Raw genomic sequence first — 17,808 nt, 5'->3', positions numbered from 1 at the left:
TCTGAGATTAAAGTTGTTTGCTGCTGACATTTTCTACCAGTCTAATGGCACAGAAAGCAGACAGTGGGTTTTATACCTTATAATTGCTCTTGGGCAGCATGTTAAGTTGTCTGGTAGAGTAAGTCAATAAAAGCCATGATTTTTGGTTCTCTTTGCATGAACTGACTGACATAAATCTTTTAAAAGTTCCAAACAAAATATATTCATAAAAAGTATTTTTTATTTTCTGAGGATAGGAAATGCCATTAAATTTGCTTCCATCCTTCCATCTCTCCTACTGTTTAGGCTAATACCTGTGCAACACTCTTTTCTTATCTCTTTCTTACTTTTCATGGAGTATGACAGAAAAATTTCTGTGACTTCTGGCTTTGATACATTGCATTTGCAATCCATTTTGTTGATTATTTTTTCTAATCAATTATAAAAATAAAAATAAAAAAAAACCTACTGGTTAGCTGTTTGGATCCCAGATGTTATTGTTTGTGAAGAACTATTGCTACGGAGAACACAAAATCGTCCAGTAGGTGCTAGATATGTGGGTGTACAGAAATGAGTATAGCATTTGGCTTAAAAAAAAAAAGAAAAGATTTTGGTCTTCTGAAGCATTCAGAAGGCAGAGTTCATATAGCTGGGCATAGGCATTATATTTGGTGTAGCATGCTGCAGTACTTAAAAAGATTAGATTAGTAGAGATTTATTGACTCTCTTTTTGCCTTCCCCACCACATCAGACAATCAGCAGCAAAAGTTAAATTAATGTGACAAGGCATAGTAGTTGTGGGATAGTCACACCAGCAGTGAGACAACGTGCAAATACTTTGTGTACCAGTACTTACCATCAAGAATCTGACTGTAATTTTGAGCACTATTTTCACTTAATTATATAAGTAGTATCGAGTTAAGCAATGATAAATGTAACTACGTGCAGTATGAAACAGGGTTCTAAAACTTTTAAGCTGTTCTGCTTGCTTTCCTTGGCTTTAGTGTTCTGCAGTTCTATGTATTCAATTCGGAATGTAACAAAGTTTATACTAATTATCTCCTGGAGATTGACTCCTTCATCATCTTGGTTTTTCACAGGTGTTGTTTATCAGTTTAAGCCACTGTAGCTAATTCTTGTTACCTGAGTTGATGCATTGCAGTTACTGAGTACTGAGGCAAGGTATGAAACTGAATTTAGCGCATTTAGGCACACACATAATGACAACTCTAACCTTCATTTGAATTTACAGCAAGATGCATTAAATACAGGAGGCAGTGTTTCTGAAGGAGTGGTGGTTTTTTGTAACCTTTAAAAGTCAATGCTTAAAACATTTAAGAGCTATAAGGCAGAGAATCTATATATGCAACTGTCTCTCAAGACTGTTAAAAAAAAATCTGTTGTAGATCGCATTATTTCTGTCCTCTGCTACCTATCTCTTCCATCAGATTTGTATGTAGTATCACCAAAAGATACTGCATCTGCAACTGCTACTGTATTTTATACATTTAAAATAGTTAAGTGACAAGCTGATGTAAAAAAAAAAAAAATTGAAGTGTACTTTGAGGACTTTTGTTAAGCGGTTTCACTGCAGAGTGAATTTGAGTGGTATTTAGGTGCCCAACTCAAAATTATTAGATGCATCTGCATAACTTTGTTTTCCTTAAACTTCCCTATATATAATCAGCTACAAAACTTAAGAACCAATAGGTGTCATGAGCTCTGTCACTTACATAATGTATTTGCAAGGCAGTAGATTTAGTAGATTTTATACTCTGCTTGGAAAAAAAAAAAGAGGAAGGCATGAAGGCAATCTACAGTTGACTATATCATAGACATTTTGTATATTGTAGTTGTTGAGTGAAAAAGTCACTGAGGAAAATTCTACTAATATTGGAAGTCAGGAAAAAAAATGAGGTCCAAGATTGAAATTAGCTACACAGAACTAAAGCGATTCTCCTAATTGGAGACTATTCTGAGACTTTTTATTCGTGTAGATTACTGTAGGTCTTAGAAATGTGGAAGTAACATTTTCAGTGTCTGCTAAAAGATGTTTCTTGTTTTGTCTGCTAAATGTTTTGTTCAAGTTGTTTGACAATTTAATTGCTTGTATTGCCTGTCCAAAGAACATTAATTCCATCAAATGCAGAAAAATATCCCATTGAGATTGTAAATATTTTTCAAACGAAAACATAAACAGCTGTCTGGTGTTCAATTTGATAATTATTATGTGCTTAGATGAAAATGCAAAAATGTGTTAGTAATGTTAGAAAGGACTGTGACTTGTTTTTTCTAAGATTAAATAAACTTGAATGAATAGTAATGTCTAATTTAGGTATTATTATTAAAAAACGTAAAACTTAAAAATAGAATACGATAAATAGAAAATAAATTTCAATTATGAATGATCCATCTTCATATTCACTCTGTGAATTAACATGTAGGACTTGAAATTACTTGTATCAACAGGGTAGGGTTTGAAGATGGCAACTTTCTGTTTTCCTGCATATAGTGTTTATGTGCCAACATTATAATTATTTTATTTTTATTTATAATTGTAGATATTGCATGAAATGAAGCAGGTCTTGATCAGCTCGTCTGCATGAATATGCTGGAAAATAGTGTTTTTCGGATGACAGTTTCCTCTATCACGTAGTGTTACTGTGGTTTTCGTAGCTGTTGTAGATTCAGTGGAAATAAATAGGAGGCATTACTTCTGAAGCAATCTAAATATCTTGTTAAATTGTGTGCTTAAATGCTGCCTGTTGTAGTCTGTATCCTTTGTTTTCTATGTAGAGTGTATGCCATTCAAATCACAGTATTATCCACCATTAGAAATAGAAAAACATCTTGAAAAAAACACTATAATTCAAATAGTAAAAGGGAATTTATTTATTTTTATTTGTGTTATGAACACCTTCAGAAATATCACATGATGACATTATTTTAATATGTTAAAAATTATTTTCACGACCGTATGTATATTTTCATTCTTCGTCAAATACTGTGAGGACCTGTTCTGTGGCAGTAGCTTGTTATGATAGCTTGAAGCCATGGAACTGCTGCTGATCTAGCTGTCTGTGGATTACAGAACACCCTGATAATATGGTGTTGTAGTTGCTGTTTGCTAAGTGTTTGATTTTCTTAGCTAGTTGCATAACAGAGGGGCCTATGACTATGTACTTCTGTAATAGTTCGGAAGCTAGGTAAAGAAGTGTGGTTGCAGAAGCAAGTCAGATTACTATTTCTAGTCACCACAGAACAAAGAGAAAAATGTAGTTGAAGACTACCACACATTTTCAGAGGCTGGCTTTGGTGTGTCACTTTGACGCTCCTCAAAGGAACAAGTGCTGGGTCTTCTGCTTCTTAAGTACCAACTCTGTCTTGAGCTGGATCACTGGATCATATGGGGCCTCTACGTTGGAAAAAATGTGATATGAACAAGTCTAGCAACATCAGAAAGGAGTATATCCTTAAACTCTGTAAAAGTGGAAGACACTTATTTCATTGGTGCTTTTCTGTGTCTTAGACAAGGATGCTCTAAGAGTATGCTTAACTGCTCTAAGAGTGTATGTGCAGTGAGATAGATGTAAGTATTGCCAGCTATTACAGAAGCACAAGACACTGCATGAATAGACATACTTCTCCTCAGGATCTATTAAACTGTGGGTTGTTTTTAAGAGCTACTTAGGAGTCTCAGAAGCATTTCTGTAGGGTTATGATGTCCTCTCCTGTGCTGAGCTGTTTTTCACAACCTACCACACTGTGGGTAGAACTGTTGAAGTGTTCCCCAGCCTGCACCTGGTGAAGTGAAGTAGGTTAACTTTTGATATCTTGTTGGCTGGCTTTCTCCCTTGAAAGCTGCAGAGGTGATACTGTCTTCTGTAGCGCAGTTGTAATTTGTCAGGTGAATAATGACACTGCACATCCTAGCTGTCAGGGAAAAGACATGCTTGGATTTATTTATCTCCACAGATCTGCCCCTTAAACCTTTTAAAAAAAAATTGTTACAAAAAACTTCCTTGAAAACTGGTGACTGCCTTATATTTAGTTCATTATCTCTAAAGTGCATTGTCTTTTAGTTTCAAATCTATACATTTGGAAGTTAATTGAATGGAACCTCTAATAACAAGTGGCAATGAAAAAAGTTACAAACTTTATTATTTTTTTCTTGAATCATAACTTTATTTTGAAAAATTATTTTCGTATATCAGAAGTGTAGTCTCAAGTTAGCATTTATCAACATTTTCATTTAGATCTTTTAGTTAATATTTGTGACTAGTGTATTTTTAATTAAGCCTTCTTGTAAGACATAGTAATCGTAGATTTTGTTGGCTGAACTCTTGTGTGTTGAGGATGTGAATCTGGGAGCAGTAGAATGCTCAGCTATCTCAGTGTCTGAGGTTACCTTTCCCAATTATGAACAATATTGGGCTAAAACTGCGTATAGGAAGTGCTGGTTAAAAATATTTTTGATCAAATTTTGAGTTGATAAAAATATGGAGTTTTGTAAATTATGGTGACTATTGTTACTGCAGTAAAGGAAAATTAATGTTCCAGTCATTTGTGACTGCTGAGTTGTTGAACTCTTGTATATTGCTGGACATAACTTTGTGAAAATAAATATTCACTGAAGTAAAGGACAGGCTAGATTTATCCTTAATTCTGTAATCATTACATTTACAGGCTAATCAACATTTATACAAAGCAGATATATAATTTTTCAAACAGTTTGCTTAAGATATTTTATGACTGTATGTCAAAACACAACAGATTGCACTATCCTTGAACTTTGCTTGTTTGTGATGAACTTCCATAATAATATGTACAAATCAGCATGTATTCTACTTGAGATCTGCAATTTGAAATTTCCGCTGGTTTTTAAGATATATTAAATTTATTTTTTTTACTGCCTTTTCAGGTTAGAGATGACAACAAAAGACAACACCCATGCTTAGTGGAGTTCTCAAAATTGCCGGAGCAGGAAAGAAATTATAACTTGCAAATGTCACTTGAAACACTGAAGTAAGTTGCTCAAATTTCTAAAGCTTACAGTGAGTTTTCAGCAAACCTATGGAGTTGCAGTTTCCAAAATTATAATTTAACACATGATGTTTCCTACTGAGTGATGGTAGTAATAGGAAAATGAGAGCCAGATACATTAATGAATTATATTTTTGGCATTGAATTTGGCGTTGTTACTATTCCTTGATAGCCTTTATAAGTAACCAAAGAACACTATTAGCTTGTGTTAGTATAATTACATACTGATCTGCATTTCTTCCTTTGCAAGATTTTCGTAAACTATTATATTATTGTGTTAATGCTGATTCTGAAATGGCAACTCTGTCAGTTTTTGTCTAGCTTGTAGGAAAGAGAACTAGATTCAAACTTTGAAAAAAACATTTGCATCTTGTTTGGTTTACTTCAATTTAGTCTAATTAGTTTTAATTTTCTGTGTTGATGAAACCTACTTTGATGACTGTATTGGATTTACATGGCAAGGTTTTGGTAGCAGGGGATCTGCAGAGGTGGCCTCTGTGAGAAGAGCCCAAAAACAGCCCCGTCTGGCTTCTAAAGGGATCTGCCCCTGACCGGAGCTAAGCCTGTAAAAGAGTGAGAAAATGTGAGAGAAACAGCCCTTCAGGCTCCAATGTCAGTGCTGCAGGAGGGCAGTAGGTGCTCCAGGTGCTGAGCACAAGTTTCCTGCAGCCCAGGAGAGGCCCATGGCTGTCCCCCTGCAGCCTGTGGGCACCACATGGAGCAGATCTCCACATGCAGCCACAGAGGAGCCCACGGTGCAGCAGTGGATGTGGCCTGAAGGAGGCTGTAGCCCGTGGAGAGCCCCCACAGGAGCAGGCCCTGGGCCAGAGGTTCAGCCCATGGAGAGCTGAACCTCTGTGGTGCTCCCTATGGTGGAGCAGGAGGTCTGGGGGAACTGCTGCCTGTGGGTGACCTATGAGCTCAGGTGGCCAAGAAGGCCAACAGTGTCCTGATTTGTATCAGAAATAGTGTGGACAGCAGGACTAGAGGTTGTTTTCCTTTGCTCACCTCTGGTGAGGGTGCAGCTTGAATACTGTGTATAGTTTTGGGCCCCTCCCTGCAGAAAGACATGAAGTCCTGGAGCGTGTCCAAAGAAGGGCAATGAAGCTGTGAAGGATCTGGATCACAGGCCTTACAAGGAGTGGATGAGGGAACTGGAGCTGTTCATCCTAGAGAAAAGTAGATACAGAGGATACCATATCACTTGCTAGAAATATCTCAAAGAAGGTTGTAATGTGGTGAGGGTAAGTCTCTTTTCAAAAGCAACAAGCAATCAGATGAGTGGAAACAGTTTCAAGTTGCATCAGGGAGGGTTAAGTTGGATAGTAGGAAAAATTGCATGAACCTCTGTGGTGTGGACCAATATTGGAGGAGCTGCTGTCTGTGGAAAGCCCACATAGGATCTGTTTGGGAATACCAGCATCTAGTTGGGAGGGAGCTCATGCTGGAGTGGCGGAAGAGTGACTGTGAACGTGTGGCAGATGACAAAGTGTTACAAACAGACCACAGCCTCCATTCTCCGTTCCTCTATACTGCTCAGAGGGAGGAGGGAGAAGACGGTGGATGTAGGAGGAAGTTGTTTTTAGTTTGCTTTTAATCTGTTAGTAATGGGCACTAAATCTCTCTATGCTGAGTTTTGTTTTACCCATGATAGTAATTGATGAGTAATCTCCCTGTCTTATTTTAACCCTTGCACACTTTTTTTTTTTTTTTTTTTTGACCTTTGAGGAGGCAGAGAGATAATGGTGTGGTGGAGTTAAGCTGCTCATCAGTGTGAGACCACCACAACAATCAATTGATATTTTTGGACATGACTAACAATGAGCTATTTCTGTCTCTGCGTATTGCCATAGAAAAGTAATATGCAGTATGGATGAGGAGTTAGATGTGTGAATTTCATGAAGCTCTGCAGCTGAAATTCTAGAAAATTTCAGTGGGATGTTAATAGATACATTGAAATCTTGTTTCTTCTTACAATGTATTTACTTTTTCCTATATGTAACATTAGCAAAGGATGACTATGCATGTAATAATACCTTTCTGGGAATATTTGTAGTATATTATTCAAAAATTCACCATATGTAGTGTTTAGAATCATAAAGTAAGGACTCTGCATCTTTCTAGTAGAAAGCTTGGTAGAATACTGTTCCTAGAATTTTTTTTATGGTGTCCTTTCCTGGTGACTTCTCTGTGCTAATTACTGAACCACCATTCCCACAGTAAGTTATTCCCCCTGCTTCCCCAAAAATATATTCATGAGCCTGAGTGTTAAACAGTTTCTGGAAGAATACTTTTGCATTATTTAGAGATAAAGCATTCAGAGACAAATTGAACTCCATTGGAGGCCAGAATCATAGAATCATAGAATCATAGAATGGCCTGTGTTGAAAAGGACCTCAAAGATCATCAAGTCTCAACCCCCCTGCTAAGTGCAGGGCCGCCAACCACTAGACCAGGCTGCCCAGAGCCACATCCAGTCTGGCCTTGAACGCCTCCAGGTATAGAAGGAGGAGGCAAACTTCATATTTGTCTTCAGCTAGGAACTAGAATTTCAAGAAAGGCTTTTGAGCCCCTTGTGAACACAACAATGTGCTAGGAATCCAGAATATCTTCTTTTCCTATTCTGAACTTAAAAAATATAATATCATCTTTATCTACAGATTGATTTTTTGCAAGATTAATCTATGTCATATGACTCAGACATCTCTAAAATCATTCTCTGAGTATTAAATGTACACTCATAGTGTTTGTCTAAATATTAAACAAATTTTAGTATTCTTTATGTGATTACTGGTTCAGGGCCAATGCTCTTCTAATCTAACCCTGACAAAACCAAAAATCCACTTCACTGTATAAACAAATTATGAATATCTTCTATTTTAGAAATTGTATTACTTAATATAGAGCCTTTTCATTAAATGGACTGTATCCAAAACATGAAGCATTCAGTCTTTCTGTGGATCTCAAAATTCATATGCTTACTGAGCTTAATATTAATTTTGTTCTTTTATTAGTCTTTGCTTTTTTCTGAAGTATACAGTTTTAATTTTGCAATATCATGTTGTGTTTATTATGTATATATTTGCTGCTTAGGAACTAGAAAATGAACATGATACTTACTCATTTCTCCAAGCTTGCAAGGGTGAAAAAAATAGTGCACTAATGCACTCAAGATAATACATACTATTATAACTTGAATTGTAAGCTACTTTCACTGGTTCTTTACTTGATATCTCAAGTAAAGCAGTTAACTTCAACTAAAGTGGTGGAGAGGGAAAGAAAATGTTCATTTTAAAACTTCTTTCAGTCAGCTATATGCTATATTCTCTATAATTTGCATCACAATGTGCTTTGCATACTTGAAGATGCTTCAAAGCATCAAGAATAACTCTGTACTGTAATTGTTTATTCTGCTGGTTTGTTGCCAGTTCTGCTGTCAGCTCTGCTGGATAAAAGAGGCAGAAAACAAGGAGGCTCTGAGTCGTATTATGTGACATTTTTTTCAATACAGTGAGGTCTCTGTATATTTTTCAGTATGAGTGAATACTTCTATGAACTATAAAAATGATTTACTATATGAAATGTCAAGATTCAGGAATGAGTTACCTCTGAAAACATAATGGGACAAAAATATCCTTGTTCGTACTTTTTTTGTGCAATTTTATTTTTATTCTGTATCTCAATCTTTTGTTGTTTTGATTCTTACTATTTTGTGACTGGCTTTCCCTTTCTACTTATTTTTACTCAGCTGTGTGTGATAATTATATGTATCAATATTATGCCAAGGGTTGCATTTATGCACTTACAGTTTTCTTGTTTAGCTCTGAAGTGCTTCAGGGGTCTTTTGTGTTCCACTTGTATTGATGAGTCTGCTTGAAATGTCAGTTGAAGTGTAATTAAAAATCTAACTCTCAGTCCACAACTGCCTTTTAATCCTGCTGAGCATTTTGATTTGAATTTGCAGTATTCAACTGGATCTAGGGTTCAACTTCCTATCTTGTGTTACAAGAAGGTTAGGGTTGGTAGGGCTTAGCTCCTCTGTACCACTTTCCACTGTTCAATACATTCTCTTCCTTATGCCAGTGATAGCTGCTTAGGAATCAGGTGTGGTTTATGTTAAATGAAATTTGTCTTTGTTGTATTTTCTCAGATTGTGCTTTGCAAGAGTTGTCCACTGCATGTTAACTTCCTGGTATTTGATTTAACTACCTAAATTTAAATAGGGTTTCACATACCAATAGCATTTACTCCATGTAGCTAGCTCTGAGAATACACTTTAAGAATCTCCTTGAAACATATAATGTCTGCAAAGAGATATATTGCTAGAGCAGTGTTTATGCCCATTTTTTTCTCACAGTCATTTCAAAAGCAATATATATAGTTTGGACAAGACCATAAAATACTGTTTTGAATGGAGACAAGAACTAACCAAAACCTTGTATTCTAGCTTCCTTACATGTTGGAAGGAATTGGGACTGGAGCCCAAGCTTTACACTTCTGATTTATCTTGTGTATCCAGTTTCAATCAAATATATGGGTATTGCCCTAAGATTTTGAGAAACTTCTGAACTGACTCCAAAATTATCTCTTGAATTTTGTCATTTCACTGTCAGCATTTCAGTAGTTCATCTGGGTTAAAGATACTAAGCTTTGATAATGCAGTATTGAAAGAAAGTACGGGAACCAATGGTTGATGATTTACAGATCAAGCTGTATATTAATATAAATCCTCACAATTGATGAGATTTAAGATTTATACTACTGGATAACATGACTGTAAGGAAAGGAGGAGGTTTGAACTTATCAGAAGTCACTGCCAACTCTGTTACGAGGTCATATAGGGACTGTTTATTTTCTGAAATTAGCTGCATCTTACAGGGTCGGGTCAGAATGTACTACCTGGTAGAAGTCCTGTGGTACACTGAATACACTGAATCTATCCTGAACACTTTTCTTTGGAGTGGGTTAACATTGAACATCCATACTAAGTATTATGATGACTGTTTTGGTGTAATGATTAGAGTGTATTTTGCTGTCAGCCCTCTTTTTAGTAGTGTGACCTAACAAAAGCCAGATCCAATTTAAATCCTTGAATAACATCATCTCTTTCTAAAGACACATTCCAAGAATAACGAGTGACATTTTCTGTCTTTTTTCCTTACATCAGCTTAGGAGTAGGTATATAAAGCAGAAATTTTTTATTTCAAGGGCAGGGGATCTTTTAAGTGATGCCTTGTAAAGATGGTGGACTATATGATGGTTACATTTTGAAATAATCCCCTCATATTTTTACTAAAACGTTTAGGAACAACTTGAGGCATTTTCTCATCACCATAAAGCATATTATCTATACAAATGGATGGTGTTGATTTTTCCATGTTATTTTGTCATTCCCATGGGTCTCATTTATTTGTTGTATAGTGTCATTTACATACCAAGCAACTCTGGGTATAGAAACATTGGCAGTAACTTGTCTGTGGTTCCTGTGTTCTAGAACCCTGCTGGCATTAGGCTGCCATGTTGGAATTGCTGATGAACGTGCTGAAGAAAAAGTGAAAAAAATGAAACTTCCAAAGAAGTAAGTTGAAATTCAACTGCGTTTTTTTTGTTAGGCAGTATGAGTTAAGCAAATTCTGTTCTCATATTTGATTTTGTGTTGCTGATTTTATAAATATTTGGGTATACACGTATGCATTTATGGATGTTCAGAAATTTACACATACCTACACTTACACCTTTCCTTTTAGATATTTACAATCTGATGTGTAGACAAAGTTGAGGTTTTCGGTGATTTGTTGAGATGTCTGGCATTCTATTCATTACTACAAAGTTCTTTTTATAGAGTCTAGTGCAGCAACTTTTCATTTGATTTTTAGAGAAAACTTGTCATTATATTTTGCCGAGCTGTAAATTTTTAAAACAACCCTTTTGAAAGTCCTAGAATGGTCATGCAGTGACTTGAGCTGGACAGAGCTCTTTTTCTCCCATTCCTCTCTGCCTTGCAGAGTTTCAGCCTCTTTATTACTCTTTACCTGAGGCATCCACCCATGGCTGCAGGGCTCAGCTTTGCCCTGTGTTGAGGCTGTTGGAGATGACTGAGTCCAGCATGTGAAAGCCCTGGTCTTGTCTCACAAAGGAACCCTGCAGCCTGCTGCTGGCATGTAGGCCCTGACACAGTGCTCCTGCTTTCTGTCTACTCCGTGCCTTGCTCTTCCTTGCTTTCCTTTCCTCTGCATGTTTATACATTATTTGGCATGGGTCCCACTGACCCACTCAGAGGGTTACATTCTTATGAGTTGCAAAATCTCATATTGCCTGCAATGTCTTGGTAGTCCATCAGTTATCAGCACTGACCATATTTGCTTCTGGTTATTACCAGAATTTCTGTCTCTGTGTTTGTTGCCCTCCTTTTATTTACTGTCCTGGTTTGACAACTCCCTTAGATAATCTGACTGAAAATGAACTCACATACCTACCGTTACCAGTTAGTGAGGCTGGCTAAGTTTGTGATCTTTTGCATCCGTACCAGGTTTATGTTTCTGTGTGTTCTGGTTCATGACTTCTTCTTTTTCCTAGTAGCACTTCTTGCATTGAAAAGACCCTGCACCAGATACCCATAGGGGAGCAGACACTATGCTTTCTCATGCCCTTATGTGCTGGACTGGAATGATTATCCAGTTGGTTTGCTGGGCCATCAGAATAACCTGATTGCAATGAATCAAAGATTTGCAACCAGATCCGTATCCCTCTCTCTCTTTTTTTTTTTTTAATTTGAATGAGGGCAGAAGTCAATTCCTAATCAGACTAAGAAATTTCTGTTGTTGCTGCCAATATTATGATTACTGTTTCTATTATTTTACCATGTCTAGTCAGACTACTTAAAAAGATTGAAACTTTTGAATCCTGGGCAAGTCTCCCTCATTCAGAAAATGCAGTCGTGAAGATTGTTGGGCCAGAGGTATTTTGTGCGGGTAAATCCTGCAGCTTAAGTGTCATAGGTTTTGGCTTTAAATTTAGCAACTCCTAATGTGCTGCATGCATTAGCATATGCGTTGCATTCTTTACTGAAGAAAACCTGGTCTTAAGCAGAGTGGGAGATGACTAATTCTGTGGGAACAACTTCATGAATGCAAACAACACTTCATTCTTAGTACTGCTAAAAGTAGCGAGGAAACTCTTCAAATCACGCTTAAGATTTAAATATTTGCTTCTAAGATTTAAAGGTTTTCTAAGGAATGAGATATTATAAAAGAAAACTTACAATAAAGAGACTTCATGTAATCTCGAGTAATCCATTTAACCTATTCTGTTTTACGTGTTCTTATGTAATAGAGAATATTTTCTTCCATCAATAGGAGGTTTTTAGACTGCAATAATTATTACAAAGTGCTCAGAGGAAATAAATAATGTTCATATAAGTATTTAGATATGTAACATCAATTACTCATTTAATGTAAGTACTAAAACACTTTAAAAATACACTTATTTCAGATCATTTTGTGTAGCTTTCATTGTTTCTGCAGCTCCTTCATCCCATCAAGATACAATTATGTTAGAGAAAAAAAATAAGTACATTATTATTCTTGACATTAAAAGACAAATTATTTTTATTGATATATGGCATACATATAGCTTCTTTCTTTTGCTGTTTCTATTACCTTTTCTTACTGCGAAGTAACTTCAAGTTCTGTTTTTTTGACAGCTACCAGTTGTTGAGTGGATATAAGCCTGCCCCCATGGATCTGAGTTTTATCAAACTGACCCCCTCTCAAGAAGCTATGGTGGATAAACTAGCAGAGAATGCTCACAATGTATGGGCAAGGGACCGTATCAGGCAAGGCTGGACCTATGGTATCCAGCAGGTCAGTGCCAATTTCAGTCCCATGAAAAATCTCTTATCTGTTGAAATATTTTACAGTTAAATGGGAGTAATGGGTACACAAAAGCAGGAAGAAACACCTAATGAATGCTAGTCTGTCAGTCAAGAGAGAAAATATATCTATGCTTCAAACAATCCTTCTGCTAAATCTTCTAGCAATACAAGACTTTTCTTAGCAGAATTAAAAAAACAATTGGTCATGTATTATTGTATTCTATCTATACCTAATGGTGAGAAAATTGCTTGCAGGAAGTTAATATGCTCTAGAATTTCTGAAAGTGTAAATATTGACTTTCAGTAGGGGGATCATTTAAATGTTGGCAATCTGGAAGTTGAATGTTTTTGCTTATCCAGCAAAAGCAGAATGTAAACTTCTGGTAATCATTTTGCTGACATATTTCTGGCAAAGGCTACATTTAACTGAGAACAGGTAAATCAGTCTCCAAGTCCCACTCCTTTACTTCTCTTGTTTCAGTGAGTAAGAGAGCTGTATGGTAGGTATTAGGATGTGTAGTAAGGGAATAGAGTAAAAATTAAGCATGATGAATTGTTAATGACAAAACTCGTAGTCCTTGTTTTCTTTTAAAAAACATACTAAATAGGTATATGATGAGTCTAATTTATTATTTTTTTGAGACAGCTACTTTATCGGTTTTTCCACAGAAGTCATATTTTCTATTCTTCCTGTGATTATTTTTGAGTTTTATATAGGGAAAGGTATTGCTGCTTCTGTTAATGAACATGTGGTAGCATATCACAATGAAATGCACCCTCTGGAATAAAAAAGAGATTTTGTGGATTTGCACTGGCCATATTTTTGCCAAAAATGAGTATCACTCTTTTGTAGGTACAGTTTCCCACGTACATTCAGTGTTCTTATTTTTGACAAAAATTCTATTTATACATTTCAGTTCAGCACATTTCAGGTTTTATTTTTGTATGTGATCCAAACTCATTCTATTTGCAAAGCTTTTGCATAAAAGAAATCTGATTTTATATATTTTAAGGTACTTGCTTCAGCTGATCACATTCTGACAAAAGTACATTTATGTGACAAAATATATGCCACAGCATTTCAGCATTGTCCATTGGAGTATCTTTCTATAGTTATTATTTTGTCACTTTGTAAACTGTTTAAGACATCCATGTTCTGTGCTTGTGTTTAGGCAGATAATGAGCCAGTGTTTTTCTTTGCAGACTGGAATGTGTGTAATACTCTCTACTGTATAGATATTGAAGAGGTTTTGGTCTTGGTACAACTCTTCTGCTTAAAATAGGATTAAATTTCTTCCTATTGCTGCATCTTTAAAAAAGGGGAGGTGGCCCTTTGAAGTGCTGTTAGCGTTTCTGATAGAATATTAATCATGAGAAGTGTTGAAAGTGCCAATTTTCTTCTCTGTTGTCATCTAGTCAGAGCACATTAATACATATTAAAACCCACTATGTTAATCCTGTGTTTATGGGGGCATTACGCAATTTGCATCTAGAATGAGAGTCTGTCTGTCTCAAAATGCTCAAAATAAGTATTTTTGATACATTAAAGATGCACTTAATAATTTACATTGTGCCAAACAATTTCAATACAGGGCCATGCCAGTGAGAGGATTGGAAATGAGTGAAAGTTGGGAAGTTTTTACAGCTTTTGTAGAATCACTACCATATCCCCAATTTAAATTGTTTTGCAACAGTATTTATTGGTTAATATGAAGTTGAGAATTAGTAATTCTCAACTAGAGAAGTAATTAGGCCTTATTTATTGATGTGAATTTGCAGCTAAATTATATATTTTCTGGATTAGTGAGAGAGTCAACTAAATGATTTTGTCAAAGATTTCTTCAGTGTTACTGGGTAGCCAATGATAAGCAAAAGATGCAGCAGGCGTGGATGGTGGAGAAAAAAATTCTTTACATTTACACAGGGTGTTTGTACATTGTTTATGTTTGGATGTGTGGATATAGAAGATTCCGCTTTTGAAGAGGCTTCCTGTAATGCTAATCAGTTGTGTTTTATTATAGTACCTGAAGCAGTGGAACTTTCCCCCAGGCCATAACTTTGGTTAATAAAGAAATAAACAAATGCACTAAAACATGTTATGTAGAGAGAGTATCACTATCACTTAGACCTAATAAATGTTAAATTAAAACAGTTGCCCATAGTTAAGTTTCCTGAGATGCTTTAAGCAGACAGCATGAAACAGGCTCTGATTTTAACTACCAGATTGTGCTCTAAAAGATACTCAAAGAAATCCTTCTGCTCTAATTCTTTACTGGGCTTAACTATACATGACCAATATTGAACAGTTCTTCCCTACCACAACAATGACAATTACAGATGTTCAATGAGGAACATAGATAATTTAAAAAATAGAAAGCTTAATAGCCTATGAAGATGATCACATTTAGGGTTGGAAAGCTGCTTAACTGGGGTTACAGTTTTTCAATCTTGCATACTTCTGCTTTAAATAACTTAATTTTTTGTTGGATCTGATTCATTCAAACTGAAGACTTGCGTGTGCTGAGTGGGGTACTGATGATGTGCATTTAATGCAGTGGTGCAGCGAGCAGTGTCATAGTTAAGGTTTCAACATTCAGGTTGTTAAAAGCAAAAAGATCTTAAGAATGTTTGTGAACTTTAGGAAGCAGATCAGCAAGATGAGCAGTGTGCTTCACTCCCTAATGCTTGGAAGATATATTACAGTAGTCTAACGTATGGGTAAGCAGATAGATGGTGTCCATTAAAACACCTACTGATACCATGTCCTGTGGAAGTGGGTAGGTATTGTTGCTGATTTGTTCCTTAATTCAATTCTTTTTCTCTTTTCAAATAATCAAGTTTATTTTCTTCTACACAAAAGGCAGAGAACTGAATTCCCAAAGGGCATACAATGTCCAGATATCAAATATCATTCATTAAAAGTCAAAAGTGAAGAGCAGAATAGCAAACTGTCCCTTTCTGGGTACAGTGCAAATATGCTTCTCGTTCAGTTGACATGCTTACCATATGGCAAACTGCTAGCTCCTGTCCACACTGCTATGTGCTTTTGCTTGTCTCCAGCAAGGATTTATTTCATGGGCTACATCTTGTCATCCCATAAAATTACTGTGACATGTTACAGTACTGTAATAAGGTAACGTGACGGTATGCTGTATAATTCTATAAACTGATCATACAGGGCTTTGAAACAGTTTCCTAAGGGAAAGAAACTTACAGAGGTTTGAAAGTAGATGGAGTAATGGCTGGTAAATATATTACATGGATTAGATGATCTAGTAGATCTGTTCCATCGTGAGTCCTTCATGATTTGGGGATTATAAAATATGAAAAATAAAGGGATACTGTCAAGTAATTCATATTTAACTCACTTTTTCCAGTTATGTAATCTGATGGGGGAAAGTGCCTTCCACGTTCCACATATTTTCTTCCTCTAAATACACCACTGCTTGTCAGGAATTTTTTATTTGCAAGTGATAGCTGCCGTTTGTGCATGGCTCTACACAGTATTTTTGTTCTGCTGCTGCAGAGCCAGCCAGCAGAGGGAGCACAAGTTAACTAATAAATCCCGTTCCCAGCACTGTGCTGACAACTATGATAATGCTGATCACAAACAAGTGTTTTTCAGTAGGACAGAGTAGCTTGGTGCTCCGTGGAACAAATAGAAGGAACATAAAAGACAGGAAAACACATATTTCTACTTAAAAGAACATATTAAATATCAAGGATAAGTGGAAAAACAGGCTTAAAATCATTATCAAAATTACTCGACAGTGTTCCTTTAAGTGAGAATGTGGTTGCCTACAAATTGTTATACTCTGAACTGGAGAAGTGGTAAGTAGTCAAAGACAGCTAAGGCAGATAGATATAGGCAAAGTAGTGATATGTCCTTGGTGTAAGTCAGTTAAAATAATCACATTTGTGATTGAGAGGGGGGCTTAATTTTTTTTACATGTATGGATTTTGACATTATGTCTTATCATAATTCACTGAGTACCTAAATTGGTTCACTGAAAATACATTTTCCATGACAAGCTGAGTGAAAAATAGCATTGAAGAATAAATGGATGTGTTTGTGACTAAATCTTCACAATTATATGGAAAATATTCAGAACTCACATAGATTTATCCATGAGCTTACAATATTGGTTGACCTTTATAAGACTGGTATTGTGTATACAGGAGCAGCTCAATTTTTATAGAGGTAAAAGAGATAGGGAATGAAAAGAAAAAAGCTCAGAGATCAGGAAACAAAAAAAATTTAAAGCTGTCCTCTCCCACTTCCTGAATATATGATTTTTAATTCCCCACGGTGATTTGGGGGGTCACATCCAAATATTCTGACTTCAACAATTGGTTGTAAAAATCAGCAACCTAAAAAGTTCTTCCCACTGTGTGAAGAACATCTTAAAAAATATTATTCTTGTCCTGGGACAGTTAGCCAGGACTATGTTATCAAGTCAATTTCCTCCTTGGTGTGAACTGCAATGCGAAAGACAGATTAATCTTTTTAGGTCAGGATATTACTTTTTTTAGATTTTTCTAGAAGACGTATGAGTTCACTATTTGATTTGGAGTTGGTCTTCCCAGGCTGTCTTCTGCTGCAACAAAGAGAGGCGGTCTTCTGCTAGAAGAAATAGATCTGTGGGAAAAACTGCAAGTTTAAAGCTTGTCTCTTGTTTTGTCATTAAATGTATCTAAAGAGGCATCTTGTCTTTACAAAAAATAATTGTTACATCACTTTCAAATTTTACATATTTATAAGGAAGTACTAGTTCTTTCCATTTATAGTAAGGGCACATCCTGCCAGGCATTCTGTGTGGATACAGTCTTCAGTGAAGGTGATGGAAGCTGTGCACTTACTTGTAAGGATACGCATACTTCTAAGAACAGAGCTGAGCTGCTAGAATGCTAGT

General features: G+C 36.0%; 1 protein-coding gene across 7 annotated transcripts in view; it reads left to right on the top strand.

Annotated features, from left to right (window-relative positions):
- RYR2 (ryanodine receptor 2) overlaps nucleotides 1–17,808 on the top strand; it is a 364,829-nt gene that overhangs the window by 194,187 nt on the left and 152,834 nt on the right. For 6 of the 7 annotated variants that reach the window (XM_021391077.1, XM_021391074.1, XM_021391073.1 and 3 more), the window contains 3 exons: nucleotides 4,901–5,004; nucleotides 10,517–10,600; nucleotides 12,725–12,884. In XM_021391077.1, coding sequence (XP_021246752.1) covers nucleotides 4,901–5,004; nucleotides 10,517–10,600; nucleotides 12,725–12,884 — 348 coding nt within the window. Of the gene's footprint in view, nucleotides 1–1,096; nucleotides 1,162–4,900; nucleotides 5,005–10,516; nucleotides 10,601–12,724; nucleotides 12,885–17,808 lie in introns of those variants that run through there. The other variant, XM_021391075.1, reaches the window with a different exon arrangement.

The sequence above is a fragment of the Numida meleagris genome, chromosome 3, assembly GCF_002078875.1.
Source record: "Numida meleagris isolate 19003 breed g44 Domestic line chromosome 3, NumMel1.0, whole genome shotgun sequence".
Taxonomy (NCBI): Eukaryota; Metazoa; Chordata; class Aves; order Galliformes; family Numididae; genus Numida; species Numida meleagris.
Note: the sequence above shows the minus strand (reverse complement) of the source record. Positions and strands in the feature narration are given on the sequence as shown.